General features: G+C 38.6%; 1 protein-coding gene across 9 annotated transcripts in view; it reads right to left on the reverse strand.

Annotated features, from left to right (window-relative positions):
• Positions 1-20840, reverse strand: part of LRCH2 (leucine rich repeats and calponin homology domain containing 2) — a 165730-nt gene that overhangs the window by 90528 nt on the left and 54362 nt on the right. For all 9 annotated transcript variants that reach the window (XR_016020103.1, XR_012493305.2, XR_012493304.2 and 6 more), the window contains exons 2-3: positions 4417-4561; positions 506-632 (exon numbers count right to left, since the gene is read on the reverse strand). Coding sequence is in view for 6 of the 9 variants with exons in the window: in XM_074323566.2 (XP_074179667.1) it covers positions 506-632; positions 4417-4561 (272 nt within the window). In the remaining 3 variants the exon portion in view is untranslated. The remainder of the gene's footprint in view (positions 1-505; positions 633-4416; positions 4562-20840) is intronic.

Genomic DNA, 20840 nt, shown 5'->3' on the forward strand with positions numbered 1-20840 from the left:
CAATTGTATATAATGGCCTCTTTCCATTTATCTTGGTCCCAAAAGGGTTATAAAATCACATGAGTACACAGGAGAGGAAGGGTTACTTTGTTGATTCTACTGTTTGCAGTCATTGTATTCTCTTCTTTTATCCCCTTTCTCTGAGGCTCTTATAGTAGCCCCGTAAAAACCTTAAAGAAAACTTGTATTTTCCTGGTAGGACCTTTACTTTTCATAAAATGGATAGGCAAATGCTTATTTGTTTGAAAAGTATTTCTTAAGACTTATAAGCAAGCCTCTGACTTCACTAGGACTAAGGAACAACCAGGCTTTTATTGTGGCTGTGAGTTAAAATCAGACATAAGCAATGGTATCTCAAAATTTTCCTAAAGTGAACTTAGGCATATACCAACTTATTCTTTTTTTAAAATTACAGTGAAATTACATAAAAGAATGAGTAGTCTTCCAAAACATAAAGGTATATATTATGCATATTATATACAATCAATACAACTATTTTACTCACCAATTCCATTAAACCTTTTAACTTCCCAATTTCTTCTGGAATGGATACCAGTTTATTATTACTGATGACCAAAACTTTAAGGGGAAGCTCAAATAAGTATTTTGGCAATGTTGATAAAAGATTTCGACTGAAAAGAATAAGAAAGTTTCATTATGAGAAATATGTCTGAAACCTGACATTTTATGCTAAAAAAGAACAAATCACCTCAAAAGTAAAAAGGAAGGGGGCCGGCCCGGTGGCTCAGGCAGTTAGAGCTCCATGCTCCTAACTCCAAAGGCTGCAGGTTCGATTCCCACATGGGCCAGTGGGCTCTCAACCACAAGATTGCCAGTTCAATTTCCTCGAGTCCTACAAGGGATGGTGACCCCTGCAACTAAGATTAAACACGGCACCTTGAGCTGAGCTGCCACTGAGCTCCCGAATGGCTCAGTTGGTTGGAGCACGGGCTCTCAACCACAAGGTTGCAGTTCAATTCCTCAAGTTCCTCAAGTTCCGCAAGTTCCGCAAGGGATGGTGGGCTGCGCACCCTGCAACTAGTAACGGCAACTGGACCTGAGCTGAGCTGCGCCCTCCACAACTAAGACTGAAAGAACAACAACTTGACTTGGAAAAAAATCCTGGAAGTACCCACTGTTCCCCAATAAAGTCCTGTTCCCCTTCCCCAATAAAATCTTAAAAAAAAAAAAAAAGTTAAACGGAAGCTTTGACTAAATAATAACTATCATTTAACAAGTGCTTACTTTGTATCAAGATAAAATCTTCACTTGATCTTAGCCAAAAAGCCAAGAAGCGGTCAAGCTAAAATCTTTACATACACTAACTATCTCATTTAATCCTCACGTTAACCCCACAAGATAGGTAGTGTTATTAGCTCCATTATACACATAAGGAAACAACTGGTTAAGTGACTGGCCCAGGCACAGCAAACTACAAACCCTGTGCTGTTACCTATGATACTGTTCTACAAACCACCAGTTCTCAAAACCCAGAATCATCTTCTGAGCTAGAGAATGAATACCAGAACCTTGCTCTCTACTGTAATTTCACTATATTAAATAGCTCCATGCCTCTAACTAGGGGGAAAGGCTCCAAGGATAAATTCGCATGCACTATGTTCAAATTCATGAAAGAAGGAATAGGAATATATCTTCAAAAACACGTAATAACCTTAACGCATTCCCTTTTGTTACAAGTTTCTGGTAGAACAGCCTACTAGCAGCCTTATCTCATCTCAAAGTTGATACAACAGTCCTATCTCTGTAGATACATTTAAATATAACAACAACTAACATTTCTTGAGTGCTTACTATGTGCAGGCATGTTCAGAGCACCTCACATGAGTTAACTCGACTAACATTCACAACACCCTACTTTAGGAAGATAGGTACTATCATGATGCCCATTTCACAGATGAAGAAAGAGTCAAAAAGAGATTAAATATACTGCTCAAAGTCACACAGCTAGTTAAGTGGGAGAACTAGCATTCAAAACCAGGTGATCTACATCTGGGTCCCTTACCCACAAGCTACTGTGGTCAAATTGATATGCCAATACAGATTGACTAACTCTATAGACTGAATGCTTGTGTTCCCCACGACAATTACAATGTTGAAACTTAATCCCCAAGGTGATGATATCAGGTGGAACCTTTGAGAGGTGATTGGGTCATAAGGGCAGAGCCCTCATGAATGGGATCAGGTCCTTATAAAAGAGGCCCCACAGAGCTCCCTGCCCATTCTGCCATGTGAGGACACAGCTAGAAGACAGTTATTTACGAACCAGGAAGTGGGTCCTCACCAGACACTAAATTTGCCAGCACCTTGATCTTGGACGTCTCAGCCTCCAAAACTATGAAGAATAAATTTCTGTTGTTTTATAAGCCACCCAGTCTATGGTATTCTGTTATAGCAGCCCAAATGGACTAAGACAATCCTAATACCAAAATATATGAAGTTTACCATTACATTTACATACTATACCAAGTAGTCATAAGCAATGAGCTATCATTTTTTCCTGTTTTTCAAAGTGACATTTATAAACCTGTATGTACATATCATTTTGTGAAATGTGCACAGTAAAGGCCCAGGGGAGATTTCAAGACCTTTCACCCCATTTTATGCCTGCAGAGGACATCCAGAAACACTAGACTGGCTTTAGACCTGGCACAGACTTTAAAAAAAAAAAAAAAGACAATGTCCCTAGACCAAGAAGATTGGCCAGGCCTGAAAAGTCGTCTTACAAGTTCCTCAAAATATTTAACCAAAATAAAAAATAAAATAAATAGGAAAAAGAAAAGCACGTTACAAACACATCCTAATCTCCCTCAGCCCAAAAAAGTTCAAAATTGGCTTATTTTCTTCCCTTAAGCAGGTTCATTGAATGAGTACAGTCAGCTTTCTCCAGAATTTGATTTCTTTATACATAGCTAGTAAGTCATTAATCCTTACATTTTTGACATGTTTTAGAGATGGTCAAAGGAAGTCAGTCACTAGAACAATTATTATTTCAATATAGTTTGTTCAAAAATTTTTGTGACTGCAAACAAAACTCAGAAGTTAACTTTTGGAGATAAAACCAGGAAAGAATCAGAAAATTTTGATAAAACTACAGGCATACCTCATTTTATTGTGCTTCACATTATTGCGTTTCACAAGTGTTGCGTTTTTTACAAATTGAAGGCAAGACCCTCTACCAGCAAAAAGAGTACAACTCCATTTATTGCAGTACCCACTTTATTACAGTGATCTGTAACTGAACCTGCAATATCACTGAGGTGTCCCTGTATCCTGATATGCCATACATGTTAATATAGAAATGTAATTCAATTTTGGACAAATCACTTTTTTCCATAAAAAACAAAAAGAAACAAATGTAAAAATACCTCACTTTCCTCAAACCTTTCCCAAGCCAGGCCAAGGAGATATGTATGCAATTAGAGAAAGGAGAAACCCAAATGACTGACATCTAATGAAGGAAATTCTTCTCACATATTTTAAGGTGTAAAATGGTTTCAGTTAAAATAGGATGTACTGCCAGGTGACACCACTAGGGGAGACATACATAAGAATTAATATATCACAGCAAGAAATGAGCATTATTACTTATGTATATTAATTATACTTACTCCTTTCCTATATGGGAATTTAAACAGGTAACTTTTACAGCCATACTGTTTTGATTATTATCTTGGCTCTACCATGACATATACTATATATATGACTTTGGGCTGAAAAGTTAACCTCTCTGTGCTTCAGTTTCCTCATCCATAATGGAGGGATAATAAAAGTACATATCTCAAATTGCTGTTGTGAAGACAAGGTAATATGTGTAAAGTACCTGTAACACTGCCTGGAACATAGTAAGCACTTATTCAGTATTACCATTAACTATCATCCACTTCCTAATGTTCCAACACTCCCATCCCAATCTATCCAATCTATCCATCCTTGAGGTAGCAACAAAAAGTCACAAGAGTGTGAAAATATAACTCAAGAACTGTTTCTTTTTAATGTTTCACTTTAACTGAGGATGCATATAAATGAATCCGTATTGTGGTGCTATGATTTCAGTAAAATATTTCTGATGTGAAGCCTTGCTATTCAAAATGATTTAAGGACCAGCAGGCATGGGCATTACTAGGAGGCTTGTTATAAATGCAGGCCCCACTACAGACATATGGTGTGAGATTCTGCATTTTAATCCCCAGATAATTCCTGTGCACATTAGTTTGAGAAGCACTGATCTCAACAACAAGACCAAAAGCTTATAAAGCAGTGTGGACATATTAAAAAATTCATATGAGACCATTAAGGTAAATATAGGCTACATAGCCAAATCAAACACATTCCTTTGCTACTAAAAAGGATTAGAACTATAATTAAAAAATTTTACCCCCCAAAATTCTTCCTTACCTAATGTTAAGGTATGTTAACATCTGCAGGTTTTTAATGGCTTCAGGAATGGTTTTGATGCAATTATGATATAAATTTAATGTTTCAAGAGGTGCAAATAACCAGACATCAGAAGGAATTTCTGTAAAACGATTTCTTGAAAGATCTGAAAAACAAATGTAATGTTTGAGTGTTAAACATACACTTATATCTAATGTAATAAACAGAACTATTTTCATACTTGCTGAATCACTTAGAATCCAAGTAATTATTTAAAATATTATTCACCATGAACTTGAAGGTAAAAAACAAACAGACATACAGAAATACATTCATGGAGGGCCAGCCCGGTGGCTCAGACAGTTGGAGCTCCATGCTCCTAACTCCGAAGGCTGCCAGTTCAATTCCCACATGGGCCAGTGGGCTCTCAACCACAAGGTTGCCAGTTCAATTTCCTTGAGTCCCGCAAGGGATGGTGGGCTGTGCCTCCTGCAACTAAGATTGAACACGGCACCTTGAGCTGAGCTGCCACTGATCTCCCAGATGGCTCAATTGGTTGGAGCACATCCTCTCAACCACAAGGTTGCCGGTTTGACTCCCGCAGGGGATGGTGGGCTGCACCCCTTGCAACTAGCAACGGTGGCTGGACCTGGAGCTGAGCTGCGCCCTCCACAACTAAGACTGAAAGGACAACAACTTGACTTGGAAAAAAGCACTGGAAGTACACACTGTTCCCCAATAAAGTCCTGTTCCCCTTCCCCAATAAAATCTTTAAAGAAAAAAGAAATACATTCATGGAAAGTCCACTCATTAACAAATTATACTTGATATGCTTTAATATCTTTAAAATATATCTTTTCAAATACCAATAAGGAATTCTCTATGATCTTTAAAAATGTTTTTTTTTAAAAACCTCTCCTGATCTTACATCTTCCTCCAAGACCTCTTCCTCCTTCACAGCCAAATTGACATAAATCTACAACACAACTAAACTTCTTACTTACAGTGGAACTCTCAACCGACTGTAATTAGGTTTCCAGTCACTCCACCAAAGTCAGCAACAGCCTCCATATCAATAATCACTTACCCACCTGGAAACATTTCTTTTCCCTTGGCTTGGAAGTCTACACTTCTGGATCACTTCCTATTATCTCTCTGTCTACTTCTTACTCTCTTGCTGTTTTCTCCTCTACCCATATTATGAATGTTGGTGCTCCTAAGGGCTATGATATGCGGTACTCTTTCCTTCTTAAGATACTCTGCCAATCCAAGGGGTAATTTATATTCCTATACTGACAAATTTCAATTTAAAGATATGTCTGAACAACTAAGTTCTGATCTTCAGGACTTCCTCTTGATATATCTCAGACACTTCAAATTCTACAAGTGTAAAATCTGAACTGAAGATTTTACTCCACACATTTATTTCTCTCATCTCAGATGTCACCAACATCCTCATGGTGAGTTGTTCAAGCCAGATACTTGGCATTCATCCTTTATTCCTTCCACTCAAAAATTGTTCCAAGTACTCACAAATATACTTCCATTCATTGAAGTTTTCACAAAAATAATTATAACTATTACACCTCTATTAAAGGTTTATTTGTTAAATGAAATTTTGAAAAATATTTAGGATATCATGTGGCAGGTCGAAAAAAAAATTACCCTAAAAGAGTTTCTCATCCAAAGCATTACTGACCTTTTGGGCTGTAGCACTATTTGTTGTGTGGGGCTATCCTGGGCATTGTAGAATATTTAGCAGCATTCCTGGCATCTACCTACTAGATGCCAGTAACATCCTCTAGTGATGGTAGCACCAAAATATGTCCCCTGGGCTAGAAATCCCCCTACCTCTGTTGAGAACCACTGCCTAAAGAATTATCAAACTAGCTACTTATCATAGTAAAATACTTAGCTGACAATAGTTCATTATATTTATTTGGTTAAAAACATAAGATTATTATTTACGTCTGTCAGGGAGAACATCTAGGGTATAGCTCAGCCCACAGTACCTCATGTACCATCTGATATGTCCTAATAAGAACAGCCTCCTACAAATGCTCAACTTTCTCACTCTGAGGGATGAGTTCCATTTATTTAGCAATATAGTAAATTCCTTACTTAGAACATTAATACATAAGTATTAATACATGCTTTATATATGTGTATACACATACACACTCACCTAATGCAAAATTTTATAATTGGCAAAAGAAAATATTAGTTATGATTATATAATATATAAACTAACTTGGATTTTTCTTTCTTATACCATAAGATTCTGAACAACTAAATAAAACGATAGAATTACAAGAAACCAAAATCTGAATTTGAAATAGAAGTTTCTCAACATCCTTTCTTACCTCCTCTAAATACTCAAGCATCATGCAGTTGTATTAAGGAGAAAATTAAGTCATTGTTGTTGTTTTTTTTTTTTTAGTTTAGGATGTTTCTTTTACATTCAGGGTTTTGACTCTCAGTCTTGTAAACTCAGAATCCTGGTAGTCAAAAATTACTGCTTACAATGAATTTGCAATCCTAAAACAAAATTATGCCCAGTTTGTTATTCTGTATAATATCTAGTATTAAGTACCCATAAATAACACAATGGTCCTAGAGATAGATGATGATAGCTTGAATTAAGATAGCAAGAATAGAGATAAAAAGCCAATATGGGGAGATCCAAGACGGTAGAGTATGTAAACACTGTGTTTCCCACATACTGTGGACACATCAAAATTACAACCAAATTATAGAACAATCAACCTGGAGAACCATCTGAAGTATAGGTGAACAGAAGGTTAATGACTAAAGATATAAAGAAGCTACGTGGAGACTGGTAGGAGGGGCAGACACAAAACGGACTGGCCTCAAACCTCCGTGTGGTGGTTGAAAATTGGGAGGGATGCCTTGATCACAGAGGTTACCCCCAGAAGAATGAGGGACCCCAGCCTCACACTAGGCTCTCCAGACCAGAGTATTAGTGCTAGGAAAAGGAGTCCCCACAATATCTGGCTGTGAAAACCAGTGAGGATTCCAACCCTCTGGGTAAAAGGGAAGGCTGTGGTTAACCCAGACATCCTCTTAAAAGGGCTGTACACAGACTTACTCAATTGCAGGCACTCACCCTGGGCTCCAGCAGAGACACAGTGACTTGGGAGTGTCAGAGACATACAAAGGAAGACTGAGTTGTCTGGCTTCACGGTGAGGACTGGAAGGACAGTTGTCATTTTCCCTGTGTGAGGTCCTTCTCCCATGCCGCCAGCAGGCAGGTGCCATCTTTCCTGTGTTGAGCCCCTTACCCATGCCCATGGCCAATTCTAAACCTAAATTGGTCTGGTGAGGTCTGCTTGCTACACCCTGGTGACTCACTGAGACCCCGCCACACCCAACTGCTTACCCCGAAAGTCTTTATCAGCAGCAGAACCCTACAGGATGCAGCAGCTAGTAGCAGGCCTCAAAATGTCCTGTCTTTTTGCGGAGCTATTCCAGACATGGAACTGGTGGCAGCCATCCTCAGTTCACAGAGTGGCTTCTCCCACATGCCTCCAGATCCAACACAGGCAGCAACCAGCCATGTATTGCTTTGTAGCTCCTACCACACAGTTGCCAGCCAGTCATAGGCAGTGGCTGACCTTATGCTGCACTGGAGACCCTCCAAAGAAGCCGCAGAATCAACATAGTTGGAGGTTGGCTTCAGGCCATAAAACAGGATCACCCAATTAGCCCCACAAGTGACACACCTGAAGGGCAGTCTCAACAAGCACCACAGCCAGCTGGGGCTAATCCCACTCAGTGAGGTAAACCACTGGCACAGTACACCAAAAGCTGTGGACATGACAAAACCCCACAGCCAGTCAGACTGAGGGTCAATCCCACCCACTGATGTGCCAATAGCACTCAAGACTCAACTATAACAAGAACACACACACAACCCACACAAGGGACACTCCTGAAGCACCCAGAACAGGTGACCAAGGAGACTGTGCCACTGGACCCCACAGGGCACCTACTACCTAAGGCCGCCCGGTAAAACTAGGAGACATTGCAGATCTACCTCATACATAGAAACAAACAGAAAGGCAGCCAAAATGAGGAAACAAAGAAAAATATCTCAAATGAAAGAACAAGATAAAACTCCAGAAAAAGAACTAAACAAAATGGAGGCAAGCAACCTACCAGATGCAGAGTTCACAACACTGGTTCTAAGGATGCTCAAGGAACTTAGAACTTCAACAAAGAGATAGCGAGCATAAAAAAGGATATAGAAACCATAAAAAAATAAAACCAGTCAGAAGTGAAGAATACAATAACTGAAATGAAGAATGTGCTAGATGGAATCACCAGCAGATGAGATGAAGCAGAGGATTGAATCAGAAATTTGGAAGACAACATAGCAGAAAACACCCAATTGGAACAGCAAAAGGAAAAGACGATTTTTAAAAAATGAGGATAGTTTAAGTGACCTCTGGGACAACATCAAGCATAACAATATTTGCATCATAGGGGTACCACAAGGAAAAGAGAGTCGGCAAAAAATTGTAAACCTATTTGAGGACATAATGACGGAAAACTATCCTAACCTGGGGAAGGAAATAGACATGAAAGCCTAGAAAGCACGGAGAGTCCCAAACAAGATGAACCCAAAGAGGTCCACATCAAGACACATTACATTTAAAATGGCAAAGGTTAAAGACAAAGAGAGAATCTTAAAAGCAGCAAGAGAAAGGCCATTAGTTACCTACCAAGGAGCTCCCATAAGACTGTCAGCTGATTTCTTAACAGAAACTTTCCACACCAGAAGGAACTGGTACAAAATATTCAAAGTGACAAAAATCAGTGACCTGAAACCAAGAGTAGTCTACCCAGGAAGGCTATCATTTAAAATTGAAGGAGAGATAAAGAGCTTTCCAGACAAGAAAAAACTAAAGGAGTTCATCACCAGCACTAGTATTACAAAGAATGGTAGAAGGACATCTTTAAGACCAAAAATAAGAAAAATTCAAAAATATAAATAATAAAATGGCAATAACTACATTATCTATCAACAACTATGTTCAATGTAAATCGAAAGCTCCAATAAAAAAACATAAGGTGCCTAAATGGATAAGAAAATAAAACCCTTACATGTGCTGCCCAAACAGACTCACTTCAGATGGAAAATCACACAGAGACTGAAAGTAAAGGGTTGGAAAAGTTATTTCATGAGAATTCAAATGAAAAACAAAAAAAGCTGGACTAGCAATACTTATACCAGAAAAAATAGACTTCAAAACAAAGGCTATAACATAGAGACAGACCCAGTAATCTCACTTCTGGGTATTTATCTGAAGAAATCCAAAATGGTACTTCGAGAGCACATGTGCATCCATATGTTCATTGCAGCATTATTTGCAGTGGCCAAGATGTGGGGGCAGCCTGGGTGTCCATCAATGGATAAATGGATAAAGAGTAGGTGGTACATATATACAATTGAATATTGCTTGGCCATGGAAGATAATGTATTGTTGCCATGTGCAGCGGCATGGATGAACCTGAAGGGTATTGTGCCAAATGGAGTATGTCAGACAGTGAAAGACAGATGCAACGCTTATATGTAGAATCTAAAGAAGAAAATAAACAAACAAAACAGAAACAAACTCATAGATCCAGAGAACATTCTGATGGCTGCCAGATGGGAAGGGGTTTGAGGGGGTGGGTGAAAAAGGGGAAGTAATTCAGAAGTACAAACTGGTTGTTACAAATTAGTCATAGGGTATAGCATAAGGAATGTAGTCAATAATATTGTAATATGTATGGTGTCAGATGGGTACTGGACTTATCAGGCTGATACATGGAAGGGGAGTTTGGGAACAGGGTGAAAAAGGTGAAGGCATTAGGAACTGCAAATTGGTAGTTACAAAATAGCCATGGGGGTGTAAAGTAAAGCATAGGGAATATAGTTAATAAAATGGAAGTAACTAGGTATAGTGACAGTTAGGGGTTCACTTCTTAATTATATAAACATCTAACCACTATGTTGTACATTTGAAATATAAAATAAATTGAATACCAACTGTAATAGAAAAATTGACAAAGGTAGGGAAAAGGTGAAGGGCAGTAACAGGTGCAAATTTCCAGGTGTTAAACAAGTAAGTCATGTGGATATAATGTACAGAATGGGGAACATAGTCAATAATATTGTGATAGCATGGTATGGTGTGAGATGGTTACTGGACTTATCATAGTGACCACATCTTTAAAGGTATATACATGTTTAATAACTAGGGTGTACAACTGAAACTGATATGTTGTATGTTATTGATATTTTTAACAAAAATCTTTTTAAAAAAGAATAGGGATAAGAAAAGTAGATAGAATTTCAACTATATTTTGATATTGGTACTTATAGGAATTGAGCAAGTGACTGTCTACGTGTATAAATAAGAGGTAAGAATGAAGGATGGCACCCAGGATTCTGGCCTATGCCCCTAAAAGATGCTGTTCAACAGAGGAGTAGGAAGTGGAACAGAATTTTTGTTGTGGTTGTTGCTGTTGGGGGTTTTGTTTTGTTTTTTGAAGCAGAGGTTATAATCAAGGGTTCAGTTTTATATTTGTAAAACACTGAGAGATCTGAAAAAGATCTAATGGAGTGGTGGTTAAATTTTTAGTCAGATGATGCTAGATATCAGAAGTAATGTCTTGGATAAATATATAACATTAAAAGTTGTAGGAATATGGTTAGTACTGTAAAATCATAGAAATGGAAGACTTGACCTAACATCACAATAACTGAGTTAAAAAGAGGGTTCAAGAATGGCCCATCAGAAAAGCCAACATTGCGATTACACAATAGAAATGGTAGTGTGAAATCTCCTCTATAAGTTACAACAAATGGAACAGCAATAATTGAACAAGGATAACTTAAGCAACACACAAGCATGTCTGAGAGATCCGCACATCAAATCATCTGAAGGTGGGCAAATCGGGTGACCAGGGAAGGAGTGAAGGGGGAAGTGCAGAGATGCAGGCCATAGGCCCCAGTCCAGAGCTCAGTGTGGTCTCGGGAGAGGGAAGAATTCAGGATGCAGGTACACCCCCTGTGGCCCACAGTTCTGCCTGAGGGATTAGCATGCAATACAACTGAACCCAGCATTTGGGGCAGACACCTTGGGTGAGAACTGTAGCTTAAGCCCTACTGCCAGGCAGAAAACAGAAAAGAAAGACCCGGAGCATGGCTGACTCACCCCCGACCCTTACAGAGCTCAACCCACAACAACTCTCCCACTGTTAGAAAGAGGCTCCAGAAGAAACGGTAGCAGTGTAAGACTAAAGAACAGAATACCTACAGCACTAGGAACAGGAGTGATGGCCTCCACTAGCAGATGCACCACGCGACAGACTAATTCTGGCAACAGGGAAAGAGCTGCAGGGGTGAGACAGCTGTGGGCTGGTAGTCGCAAAGAACCACAAATGCACCAGCTGCCACTCACAGCCCACTCCACCCCCATCTTTCTGGGCAGACTGCTGTGGAGCAACCAGAGTCACTAAGACACAGGGTCTGCATCCGGCTGCATGGGCAGCACTGGGATTTCAGAAGCTCAGAACTCTATCACCCACCACATCCTCCAACGAAGGCAATACCCTGACACCCAGGCAACCAGCAAACAAAGGAGAAGCCCACTTTCAAGAAACTTGCCTATGAGGAAAGCAGGAATAGTGCCAGAGAAAATAAAATGCTATACTACGAGGGAAAATAAAAGGCTGAGGCAAGAGAGAAAATAAAACGTTCCATCAACAACTACTGCAAAGTAAAACAAGGAGCTCTTCATATCAAACTGCTGCAGAAAACACTCCTATAGATACCCAAAAAGATAAATAATTATTCATTAATTTCCATGAATAACCAACATAACAAGGCAGCTCAGAACAAAAATGAAAACTCTCCAGAAAACAAATTTAAAGACATGGATATATGTGACTTAAATGACAGAGAATTCAAGATTGCTGTTCTGAAAAAAATCAACGAGATGAAAGAAAACACAGACAGGCAGTTTAATGAACTCAGCAACACAATCAAAGAACAAAATGAATGTTTTACCAAAGAGATTGAAACTTTAAAAAAGAACCAAGTAGATTTCCGGGAGGAGGAGGAAATATGGCGGTGTGAGGTAAGCCTCTGTAAAGCTCCCCTAGAATTTACAACGAATCGAACAACAAAAACTCCACAAAGGACTCCCTGCACAGCATACAGGCAACACGAAGAGGCCCACTACCGAAATCACCTACAGGTGGGAGAATTGCGCGAGCGAGGGGAGGAGGAAAGGGAGAAGTGCGGAGACGGAGTTGGGTGGGCACAGGACTCAGACCTAGCTCAGTGCTCCGAGTTCGCTGCTTCACGAAACTACGGCAGCTGTGGGAGAGGAAAGAACTCGAACTGCTAGGGCTCCGCTTATGACCCACAGGGCTGAGGGGGCAGCATATAACACGACTGAACCCAACGCTCACGGCAGAGACCTCGGAGAAAAGACTGAGGGAAAAAGGCTGAAAACGGTGGTTTAAGCCGCACTGCCGAGCAGAGAATGGAGCCTTAAGCACTGAAACTGGCCGCCCCTTCCCTACCCTACCAGAGGTCGCCCCACCCCCACCTGCCCGGTACTACAAACGGAACAGTAGCAGTGTCAGATCAAAAGAACAGAATATTTGCTGTTCTGAGAACTGTGGAACAAATACACAGATTCGCAGCCCAACTAGTTCCGGCAAAGAGGAGGGAGCTGTGGAAGCACGACCGGCTGTGGTGGTGGTCGCCGCCATTGCTCTGGGCCACCTCTCAAAACTCACCCCACCCTGACCCCACCTATCTGGGCGGATCCCTGCAGGAGTAAACAGAACTGTTGAAACATACGGACTCTGAATCTGGAGCTGGAAGAGCTTTGGAACATCAAAAGCTCTCCGCATACCCACCAGGACACTGCGCCATGTGACCTAGACGAAATATTAACAGAGGAGAAGCCCATCTACCAGGGAATCCCCCCATTGTGTGAGAAGCTGGAATATTGTAGAGAAAACATAGCACTACCGTGTGGGAGAAGAAAAATAAGCTGCAGTTGGAGAAAAAATAAAACATTCTACCAACAAGTACTGAAAAACAAGAGAAAGACGGCTTCACATCAACCTGTTCAAGAAACCACTCCTGTAGATGTCTAGGAAGAGAAATAGTAAATCAGTAACTGCCATGAATAACCAATGCAACAAGATAGCTCAGAAAGAAAGTGAAAAATCTCCAGAAAAGGCACTTAAAGATACAGAAATATCTGACTGAAAGATTGCAGTTCTGAAAAAACTCAACGAGATGCAAGAAAACACAAATAGGCAGTTAAATGAACTCAGAAACACAATCAAAGAACAGCATGAGCATTTTACAAAAGAGATTGAAATTAAAAAAAAAAAGCAAATAGAATTTCTGGAGATTAACAACTCAATGGAAGAAATTAAGAACGAAATAAACAGCTTAGGTAGTAGAGTTGACGGGATGGAGGAAAGAATCAGTGACATCAAAGATAGAAACCTGGAAATTACACAGATGGAAGAAGAAAGAGACTTGAGACTTCAAAGAAATGAAAGAACTCTACAAGACCTTTCTGACTCCATCAGAAAGAGCAATATAAGAATAATGGGCATTCCAGAAGGAGAAGAAAGAGAGAAGGGAACAGAGAATATATTCAAACAAATCGTCGATGAGAACTTCCCAAACCTGTGGACAGAACTGGACCCTCGAATCCAAGAAGCAAATAGAACACCTAATTCCCTCAATCCCAACAGGCCTTCTCCAAGGCACATTGTATTGAAGCTGTCTAAAATCAATGACAAAGAAAGAATCCTCAAAGCAGCCAGAGAAAAGAAGACAGTAACTTACAAAGGAAAGCCCATTAGATTATCAGCAGATTTTTCAGCAGAAACTCTACAAGCCAGGAGGGAGTGGAACCAAATATTCAAACTATTGAAAGAGAGAAATTATGAGCCAAGAAAAATATATGCATCAAAGATATCCTTTAGATATGAAGGAGGAATAAAGACCTTTCCAGACACACAGAAGCTGAGGGAATTTTCTAATACACGACCTGCACTACAAGAAATACTACAGGAGGCTATTCGACCACCATCAACAGGGACAATTTGTGGCAACCACAACTCAAAAAGGGGGAGAGTAAAGGCCTGAACCGGAATATGGGAATGGAGAAACTAAGCGTGCTGAAGAAAACGGAATATTCTAAATATCAAACTTTCTTTTACATAAACTTAAGGGTAACCACTCAAAAAAAATCCAGAACTGAAATATATACTGAAATAAAAGAAGAAACAGAGGGAATCATAGAATACCACCACACAGAAATAATAGACAACACAAAAAGGCAAAGAAACAATGGAGACACAGCCTTACCAGAAAACTAAAGATAGAATGACAGGATATCCTCACATATCAATAATCACCCTAAATGTAAATAGACTGAACTCACCAATAAAATGGCACAGAGTAGCACATTGGATCAAAAAATTAAACCCAACCATATGTTGTTTCCAAGAGAAACATCTCAGCTACAAGGACAAGCGCAGACTCAAAGTGAAAGTGTGGAAATTGGCATTCCAAGCAAATGGTACCCAGAGAAAATCAGGTGTAGCCATAATGATATCACATGAAACAGATTTCGAGGTGAAAAACATAACAAGAGACAAAGATGGACATTTCATAACGGTGAAGGGGAATATACAACAAGAACACATAACAGTCATCAATATTTATGCCCCCAATCAGGGAGCACCGAAATATACCAAGCAACTACTAACAGAACTAAAGGGAGAAATTGACCAAAACACAATTATACTAGGGGACTTAAATACATCATTGACAGCTATGGATAGATCATCCAAACAGAAAATAAACAACGAAATAGCAGCCCTAAATGACACATTAGAGGAAATGGACATAATTGACATTTATAGAGCAATTCATCCTAAAACATCAGACTATATATTCTTTTCTAGTGGACACAGAACATTCTCAAGGATAGACCATATATTGGGACATAAAATCAACCTCAGCAAATTTGAGAAGATTGAAATAATACAAAGCATATTCTATGATCACAAGGCTTTGAAATTGGATATCAATTGCAAAAAGAAAGCGGGAGAAAACACAAATACATGGAGATTAAACAGCATACTTTTAAAGAACGAGCGGGTCAAAGAAGAAATTAGAAGAGAGATCAAAAGATACATAGAAACAAATGACAATGAAAATACATCCTACCAAAATTTTTGGGATGCAGCGAAAGCAGTTTTAAGAGCGAAATTTATCTCATTACAGGCCTATCTCAAGAAACAAGAAAACTCCCAAATAAATAGCCTCATGTTACACCTTAAAGAACTAGAAAAAGAAGAACAAGTGAAACCCAAGGTCAGCAGAAGAAAGGAAATAATAAAAATTAGAGCAGAACTAAATGAGATAAAGAACAAAAGGACAATAGAAAAAACTAATGTCACAAAGAGCTGGTTCTTTGAAAAGATTAACTAAATTGACAAACCTTCGCTAGACTCACAAGGATAAAAAGAGAGAAGACACTGATTAACAAAATTAGAAACGTAAAAGGGGAAGTTATCACGGACACCACAGAAATACAAAGGATCATCCAAGAATACTATGAAGGACTATATGCCACCAAATTCAATAACCTAGAAGAAATGGACAAGTTCTTAGAAACATATAGCCTTCCAAGGCTGAACCATGAAGAACTGGAAAATCTAAACAGACTGATCACCAGTAACGAAATTGAATCAGTCATCCAAAACCTTCCCAAAAGCAAAAGTCCGGGACCAGATGGCTTCACTAGTGAATTCTATCAAACCTTCAAAGAGGATCTAATACCAATCCTGCTCAAACTCTTCCAAAAAATTGAAGAAGAGACAGTACTCCCTAACTCATTTTATGAGGCCAACATTACCCTGATACCAAAACCTGGTAAGGACAGCAAAAAATAGAAAACTACAGACCAATATCTCCGATGAATACAGATGCAAAAATCCTAAATAAAATTCTAGCAAGTCGAATACAACAATGCATTAAAAAGATTATTCATCACGACCAAGTGGGGTTCATCCCCGGGGCACAAGGATGGTTCAACAACGCAAATCCATCAATGTGATACATCACATAAACAAAATAAACGTCAAAAATCATGATTATATCACTTGATGCAAAAAAAGCATTTGACAAGAGGCAACATCCATTTATGATTAAAACACTTAATAAAATAGGTATAGAAGGAAAATACCTTAACATAATAAAGGCCATATATGACAAGCCCTCTGCTAATCTCATAATTAATGGTGAAAAACTGAAGCCCTTTGCTCTACGTCCAGGAACACAACAGAGCTGTCCCCTATCACCTTTGCTTTTCAACATAGTGTTGGAAGTCCTTGTGCGAGCAATCAGGCAAGAGAAAGAAATAAAAGGCATCCAAATTGGGAATGAAGAAGTTAAATTATCACTCTTTGCAGATGACATGATGCTATATATAGAAAACCCTAAAGACTCCACCAAAAAGCTATTAGAAACACTCAACGAATACAGTAAAGTTGCTGGCTACACAATCAATGTACAAAAGTCCATTGCTTTCCTATATACTAACAATGAAATCTCAGAAAAAGACATACAAAAAACAATTCCTTCTGCAATTGCAGCAAAAAGGATAAAATACTTAAGCATAAAATTAACCCAGGATGTGAAAGACCTATATGCTGAAAACTATAAAACTTTTTTGAAAGAAATTGAAGGAGACACAAAGAAATGGAAAGACATTCCGTGCTCATGGATTGGAAGAATCAACATAGTTAAAATGGCCATTTTACCCAAAGCAATATAGAGATTCAATGAAATCCCCATCAAAATCCTAATGTAATTTTTTAAAGAAATAGAACAAAAAATCATCAGATTTGTTTGGAACCACAAAAGACCCTGAATAGCCAAAGCAATCTTAAGAAAAAAGAACAATAATGGAGGTATCACACTTCCTGACTTTGGCTTGTACTACAGGGCTGCAATAAGTAAAACAGCATGGTATTGGCAGAAAAACGGACACATAGACCAAGGAAATAGAATTGAGAAGTCAGAAATAAAACCACATAAATATGGACAGATAATTTTTGACAAAGAAGCAAAAAACATACAATGGGGGAAAGACAGCCTCTTCAATAAATGGAGCTGGGAGAATTGGATAGCCACGTGCAAAAGAATGAAACTGGACTGCTATTTGTCACCATGTACCAAAATTAATTCAAAATGGATCAAAGACTTAAGCATAAGACCTGACACAATAAACTGCATAGAAGAAAACATAGGTACGAAACTTATTGACCTTGGGTTCAAGGAGCATTTTATGAATTTGACTCCAAAAGCAATGGAACTAAAAGCTAAAATAAACAAATGGGACTATATGAAACTTAAAAGCTTCTGCACAGCAAAAGAAACCATCGACAAAATAAAGAGGCCACCAATTGAATGGGATAAAATTTTTGCAAACATTGCCTCTGATAAGAGGCTAATATCTAGAATTAACAAGGAACTCATGCAACTCAACAACAAAAAGACAAACAACCCAATTGAAAAATGGGCAGAGGACCTGAAGAGACATTTCTCCAAAGAGGATATACAAATGGCAAATAGACATATGAAAAAATGCTCAACATCACTAATCATCGAGAAATGCAAATCAAAACCACAATGAGATATCACCTCACCCCAGTCAGAATGGCTATCATCAACAAGACAAATAGTAACAAGTGTTGGATAGGCTGTGGAGAAAAAGGAACCCTCATACACTGTTGGTGGGAATGCAGACTGGTGCAGCCGTTATGGAAGGCAGTGTGGAGGGTCCTCAAAAAATTACGAATAGAATTACCATATGACCCAGGAATCCCTCTCCTGGGTATCTACCCAAAGAATCTGAAAACATTTATACATAAAGACACGTGTGCTCTAATGTTCACTGCAGCTTTGTTTACGGTGGCGAAGACATGGAAACAACCAAAATGTCCTTCGATAGATGAACGGATAAAGAAGTTGTGGTGTATATACACAATGGAATACTATTCGTCGGTAAGAAAAGATGATATAGGAACATTTGTGACAACATGGATGGATCTTGGAGAGTGTAATGCTGAGCGAAATAAGTCAGACAGAAAAAGCAGAGAACCATGTGATTTCACTGATATGTGGTATATAAACCAAAAACAACAAGAGAACAAGACAAACAAATGAGAAACAGAAACTCATAGACACAGACAATAGTTTAGTGGTTACCAGAGGGTAATGAGGGTGGGGGGTGGGAGATGAGGGTAAGGGGGATCAAATATATGGTGATGGAAGGAGAACTGACTCTGGGTGGTGAACACACAATGGGATTCATAGATGATGTAATACAGAAATGTGCACCTGAAATCTATGTAATTTTACTAACAATTGTCACCCCAGTAAACTTTAATTTAAAAAAAAACGGGCAGAGGACCTGAAGAGACATTTTTCCAAAGAGTATATACAAATGGCCTATAGACATGAAAAAATGCTCAACATCACTAATTATCAGAGAAATGCAAATAAAAAAACCACAATGAGATATCACCCCACCCCAGTCAGAATGGCTATCATCAACAAGAAAAATAATAACAAGTGTTGGAGAGGCTCTAGAGAATAAGGAACCCTCACACACTGTTTGTGGGAATGCAGACTGGTGCAGCCGTTATGGAAGGCAGTGTGAAGGTTCCTCAAAAAATTAAGAATAGAATTACCATATGACCCAGCAATCCCTCTCCTGGGTATCTCCTCAAAAACTATGAAAACATTTATCGGTAAAGATATATGTGCTCCAATGTTCACTGCAGCTTTATTTATGGTGTCCAAGACATAGAAACAACCAATGTGTCCTTCGATAAGATGATTGGATAAAGAAGTTTTGGTATATATATACAATGGAATACTATTCGGCCACAAGAAAAGATGAAATAGTACCAGTTGCAACAACATGGATGGATCTTGAGATTACACTGAGCAAAATAAGTGAGACAAAAAGGAGAGAAGCAGATTTCTCTGATATGTTGTATATAAAACTGAAAACAACAACAAAAAAAACAAGACACACAAATGAAGGAACAAAAACTCATAGACGCAGACAATAGTTTCGTGGATTCCAGAAGGTAAGGGAGGAAGGGAGTGGTAGATGAGGGTAAAGGGATCCAATATATGGTGATGGAAAGAGAAGTGACTCTGGGTGGTGAACACAATGTGATATATAGATAATATATTACAGAACTGTACACCGGAAATCTATGTAGTTTTATTAACAATTGTCACCCCAATAAACTTTAATTTAAAAAAAAATTTTGCACATTAAAAATAATGTTATTCTAATTTAATTGAGTCAAATCAAATAAAGCATAATAAAGTCAAAATGAAAACTCAAGCTATTATAAAGCCTCTAATTAAAGATGTCTTTTTCTAGGGTGTTTGAGACTTTGAATCTGTATAAACATCCTTTTTAGGAATTGGGTAAACAGAATAACAGGGACAAAAGAAAAAATGTAACCATGAAAGGAAAGATGGGAAATAACACATAATATTTGTATCTTAATTTCTTGAACTATCTCGCACTAAACAGCATCACATATCTTCCCTCAAGAAGTGAAAATTGTTATATAGATATAATGGATAAATATAAACTCATTTAAATTTTTTATCTTGTGATTTACAATTAAACCATAAGGGAGTTTCTATAACATTAAAAGTAATTTAACATGTGCACTACAGCAATTAGAATAATATGACTAATAATGAACTAATATTCAAGAAATACTCGTATATGCAAAATTGGTATTTTATTTCATATGGTGTCATCTAAAGATGGGAAAAGAAGCTGTTTATTCTTTATGGGGAGATTCATTTCACAAAAACTTTAAAGCCTGCCTTCTCAGGGGAACTCGGAGAAGACAAATAAAAAAAAGAAGTTAAAATCTGTGCCTTATTTTTCTGTAGTGAGCTGCATAGTGGCCCTTGAAGATGTCGGTTCCTAATTCCTGGAATCTGTGAATGTTGGTTTATAGAGTAAAATTTTTGCAGATGTAATTAAGAATCTTGAAATGAGGAGATTATCCTGGATCATCCAGGTTGGCCCTAAATGCTATCATGTGTATCCTTATAAGAAGACAGAGCGAAATTAGACAGATACACTGAATAAGTCATGTGAAAGTGAAGGCAGACGTTGGAGGGATGTGGCCAAGGAATGCCAGCAGTCTCCAGAAGGTGAAAGAGGCAGGAATAAAGGGTATGCGGCCCTGGTCAAACCTTGATTTTAGGCCCGTAGGACTCACTTCAGACTTCTGCTCTCCAGAACTGTAAAGAGAAAACATTTCTGTTGTTT

Source organism: Rhinolophus sinicus, chromosome 18 (genome assembly GCF_057876585.1).
Source record: "Rhinolophus sinicus isolate RSI-liver-muscle chromosome 18, RSI-T2T, whole genome shotgun sequence".
In the NCBI taxonomy this organism is placed as follows: domain Eukaryota; kingdom Metazoa; phylum Chordata; class Mammalia; order Chiroptera; family Rhinolophidae; genus Rhinolophus; species Rhinolophus sinicus.